Raw genomic sequence first — 5,389 nt, forward strand, 5'->3', positions numbered from 1 at the left:
AGAGAGGCAGCTGGAATGCAGTGCTAAGGATGGGTAGATGTGGATAACATGCTCTACTAACTAATGTTTGTGAGTGAAATGATTTTATTATTTTATCCATTTAATAAACGTTTTCCCACCAGAGCCTGTGCGCTCTTTTTCCTGCTTATGTGCCTGCTGGCCAAGAGAGCTGCAAGGTGGTGCTACCAAAATAGGATTGACCCTTTCAAGGCTGGAAAACCCTTTTGAGCCCTGGTTCACACTGGGTACGATTTGGAACGATTTGAGATGCAATTTGACATGTCAAATCGCATCTCAAATCGGCGGCAATTGTCGGCAATGGCACTGTCCTAATCAGTGCGACGCCGCATCTACGATTTCAAAAAGTAGTTCCTGTACTACTTTTTGCGATTTCGGGCCGCGATTTACATTAAATTGCGGCCAAAATCGCGGTCGCGAAATCGCAGGAAAATCGCGCATTTTACCGCGATTTTGAATTCGCAGCAGTGTGAACCTAGGCTGAATGTTTATATGGGATACTCTTGGCATGAGCGTAAGTACTGATTATTGTGTTTACAACTTAAAAAAAAAAAACTAAAATTGATTTGCAATTATTTTTATTGCTTCAAATGCTCTATGAGTATTTATTGTAAGATAACAAATATATCACCTTAGTATAAACATATTAATATGTTGTATGATCTGAAAAGAAACAAAATAGTAATTTCTATATTATAGTATCTGCTATAAACTTATCTGTACATTACAAACATTAAAAGGGAATAAAAATTGGACATCAGTGTTTTCCTTTGACAAATCGCTTTGCTTCTTTTACCAGCTGTTTCACATCTTCACTGTCTTTTTCCTCAGAGTCCGGCATCCACTCTGAATCCTCATCAGTGAAGTCTTCTTCCTCCTCCTCATCGTCATCAATGAAGCTGTCCTCTAGGTCATATTCATTGGACTCCCCATCATCATCACTGTCATCATTCTTTTTGGCTAGGGAAAGAAAAATAAAGCCAGCTAAAACATGTCATGGTCCAAAGTAATGAAAGAAAAATCCTGGATCGCTGCACTCCTCAAAAAACGATGTCTTTATTCAAAACATGAAAAAACAGACAAACAGAGATAACAAAACAGCAGGATGCAGTTTATGACAAATTGCTGAAATAAATTACTGCAACCCACTCTTTGCAATGGAAGAGTAGCAAACATGGAATTCTCTATCTATCAAACTGAAAAATGTTGGAGAGGAAGGAGGAAACACAAGCCGCTGTATAAGCCCTGTGTGCTGGCTTCACTGCTGTGTATTATGAGAACACATGGATTACCTTAAACCATGGGTGCTCAACCTGTGGCCCTCCAGCTGCAAGTCCCATTAGGCATTGTAAGCTACTGACAGTTAAAAGCATGACTCCCAAAGGCAGAGGCATGATGGGAATTGTAGTTCTGTAACAGCTAGAGGGCCACAGGTTGAGCCCCCAAGCCTTAAACCATCACCTATGTGCTGATGCATAGTGGTGAAATTAATTATCAATGGTACCCCAATACATTAAAAAAGTGGCAGTGCATCGCAAGTTGTGGTGTGCTGCTGTGTTGGAAAAAAATGCAGGTGTGTAGTCTGGTCCATTGTCAGTCTATTCAAATTAACAGGATTCCCTTACACAAAGGGGTTGATTTATAAAAAAAAAACTTGCAAAAGTACAGTCTGGTGCAGCTCTGCATAGAAACCAATCAGGTTCTAAGTTTATTTGTCAAAGCTTAACCACTCCCCCCTGGGGTGCACACCCGGAAGTGTCCGTGATCGCCGGGTCCAGAGGGTCAATGACAGCAGCCCTTTAACATGTGATTGCTCCTCCCAATAAAGGAGTAATCGCTTGTCAACAAACCAGCGCATGTCTGATTCAGCTCTCTTCTCTCCTCACAACGATCGGTACAGCATGAGAGAGACGGGAGCCGGTGCAGTAGTGCATGTGGGCTGGATCTGAAGTGCCCACAGCGCTGATCTGTGCCCATCTATGCACATTCATGTCTCATCTGTGCCCATCCATACCTCATCCAACCCCATCCATGTCTCATCCGTGCTTTCTGTGCCCCATCCATGCCACATGTGTGCTCATCCATGCCCATCAATGCCACATCAGTTCCCATTCATGTCACATCAGTGCTCATCCGTGCCACATCCATGCCCATCCATGCCACATCAGTGCTCATGCGTGCCTCATCCATGCCACATCAGTGCTCAACCTTGCCACTACAGCGCCTCACAAAAGTGTAATAGGTAGTCGGGAAATTAGATGTGTAATTTATTAATTTATTTCCCTAGAACACCTTAGGATGCATGTTGAGCCGCTGTATGTGGCCAGTCTGTGTAAAAGTCTCACACATGTGATATCGCCACTAGCAGAATGTATTTTGGGGTGTAATTTTTGCTATGTACATGCTATATGTTAGAAATATTTTATAAATGGACAACTTTGTGTAGAAGAAAAAGATGCGTTTTGATTTTATTTCCACATTTTCCAAAAACTTGTGGGAAATTACACGGTGGCAGGTCAGCATGATCCCGCAAACCGCTGGAGCTGTACGTCGGTCCCTATAAGTCGGGGGCGCCGATGCTCGTGACCGGCGGTCACGATGACCGCTGGCCATGAACGACTGCGGACACGAGAGGCAGAACAGAGACGTGTGTGTGTGTAAAAAAGTTCTGTGAGGAGAGAAGAAGATTGTGAGTTCCTACAAGCTGGGAACCACGATCTGTCATCTCTTATATTGAGTCCCCTCCCCCCACAGTTAGAATACACGCTAGGGAACACAGTTAACCCCTTGATCGCCCCCTAGTGTTAACCCCTTCCCTGCCAGTGACATTTACACAGTAATCAGTGCATTTTTATAGCACTAATCGCTGTATAACTGCCAATGGTCCCAAAAATTTGTCAAAAGTGTCCGATGTGTCCGCCATAATGTCGCAGTACTGATAAAAAAATTATAATAATAAAAATGCCATAAATCTATCCCCTATTTTGTAGATGCCATAACTTTTGCGCAAACCAATCAATATACGCCTATTGTGATAAAAAAGAAAAAAGGGGATATTTATTATAACAAAATGTACCAAATATTGTGTTTTTTTCTAAATAGTTGCTCTTTTTTAAATACCACCAAAAGAAAGCTCGCCCAGGTTGAGAACCACTGTTCTAAGGTAAGTATTTCATAATGAGCTAGTATGCGGTGAATACTAGCTCATTATGCCTTTTACCTTACAGGTGGGAAAAAAAATATTTTTTAGGACTATACAACTGCTTTAATCTGAGACTCTTCTACAGTTAATATAGAACAGCAGCATGCCTGCCATAATACATACCATTTAGAATAGAAAATGATACAGACACAAAACATACCTTTCTTTGCAGCTCTTTTCCTTAGCCGCCTGCCTAAATAAAATAAAAAAACATAATAAAAACAATATTTAGAGACATTTTCCTGATGATCTGTTCCCATAACCACTATTTCAAATCTGCTATTTGAAGAAGGACCTTCTCTGACGACTCAAATTTTAATTCTCTGCATTTGACTGGTTGTTACGAGTTATCTGAGGCCCCGTACACACGACCAAACATGTATGCTGAAACTGGTCCGCGGGCCAGTTTCAGCATACATGTTCGGTCGTGTGTAGGCGCGAGCGGGCCGAATTCCAGCAAACATTTGCCCGCCGGGCCTTTTCCAGGAGACAAATATTCCTGGATGTGTTTTAAAACCGTCCGCTGGAATCCTGCCCGCTCGGACATGTACGGTCGTCAGTACAGACCTACCGTACATGTCCGAGCGCCCGCCGTCCTTCGCATGCGTCGAATGACTTCGACGCATGCGTGAAAGCCTTTAAATGGAAGGCCTGCCCATGTCGCCGCGTCATTGCCGCGTCATCGTCGCGGCGACGACGCGGACACGCCCCGCGTAGTGTTTACGCGCGGACTTCTGTACGATGGTTAGTACAACCATCGTACAGAAGCCCTCTGGCAGGCATGTACGGTGAAAACGGTCTGACGGACCGCTTTCATCGTACATGTTTGCTCGTGTGTACCCGGCCTAACAGTTTCACAAATAATGCCCCATACACACTATCAGTTTTCCTGCAGGTTTTTCTCTTCAGGTTTACCAAAACCATCTAATATGAGGTCAAACCTCAAGAGTTTCAATTTGTATTCAATCAGGCAGGCCCTTGCACTACATGGTTTTGGTAAACCTGAAGAGAAAAACCTGCAGGAAAACTGATAGTGTGTATGGGGCTTAAAGGAGTTGTAAAGGAAAAAAAATTTTGGGCTAAAATGAATGTCTGCAAGGTAGACAGACAGAATAGTGTAATGATTCTGTTAAAAAACTAGTAAATACCTATTAAATTCCTTCATCTATATCACCTCCGGCGTTCTAGTTTCTGTTCATTCACTTCCTGGTTTGCATTGTTCGTTCATGTAAGAACTACATTTCCCAGTATGCATTGCGGCACGCCCAGTAATTCACACCTCCTTGAAGTCTCTAACACACAGATATAGTTCCCAGGAGGGGGTCACTGACCACCGCAGTAAAGCCTCCCATCACGGTGGTCAGTAAAATCAGACAAGCAGGAAGCGAACAGAACAGAGAAGAAATAGAGCAACTTCTGAGCAAAAACGAACAATGAGAAAGTGAAAAGAGGAATGTCTGCAGGTAAAGGATGCTTATTATGAAAAAAAAAATCCTTTACAACCCCTTTAAGGCTCACTGCAGGAAAAGTCTGCATAGCAAGCAGGTCTTTATTTTCTGTCTTGTGGCTTTTTCTTGCTGTTGATTTAGCAATTGAAACTTTCACCTATTCTGTTGGAAGTAGACATTATTGATTTGCTGAGCATATTCAGGCCATGCCTGTATTATATCACCTAACTGCATTATGTGACTGCAGACAGAAAAAGAAAATTAGTAGGCTATGCTGGCCTTACACATAACAATAAAAAGTAGACTGATCCAAAATGATTAGTTTATATATAAAAAAAGAAAATACAAAAGAGGAGATTTCAAAAAGGTACCAACATCCTGTAAAGTTCAATTAGAGTAAAAGAGAGAAGCAAGATGGACTTTTAAGGTGCTAACATAAGACTTTTCAATAAAATCAATATATTTTATTCTTTACAAATGCGTTAAAAATCATAAAAACAAACAGGCAATCAAAACAATCCTCCCTATAGGACCTTCCCACAGCAATGAACAGACACCTAACACATTAATAAAGTAAGTAATCTGCCGTATAATAGACATAGAACAATTGAGGTGTCTTCCTTTAGATAAGTATTTCTAAAATGTTTATTGATATTGTACTGTGAAATATTCATGTGATAAATTTTAGCTTCCATTACCTCTTAAAGGGGTTGTAAAGGTA

The 5,389-nt window shown here is 41.6% G+C and overlaps 1 protein-coding gene across 1 annotated transcript; it reads right to left on the minus strand.

The window, feature by feature from the left end:
• Positions 1–579: 579 nt before the first annotated feature.
• On the minus strand, positions 580–3,566 carry LOC120922126 (aprataxin and PNK-like factor). The gene is made up of 2 exons (XM_040334599.1): positions 3,381–3,566; positions 580–978 (listed from the first exon to the last, which is right to left on the minus strand). The coding sequence occupies exons 1-2, from the start codon at positions 3,478–3,480 to the stop codon at positions 776–778; spliced, it is 303 nt and encodes a 100-aa protein (XP_040190533.1). The 5' UTR covers positions 3,481–3,566; the 3' UTR covers positions 580–775.
• Positions 3,567–5,389: the final 1,823 nt, after the last annotated feature.

This window comes from Rana temporaria, unplaced genomic scaffold (assembly GCF_905171775.1).
Source record: "Rana temporaria unplaced genomic scaffold, aRanTem1.1, whole genome shotgun sequence".
NCBI classification, from domain to species: Eukaryota; Metazoa; Chordata; class Amphibia; order Anura; family Ranidae; genus Rana; species Rana temporaria.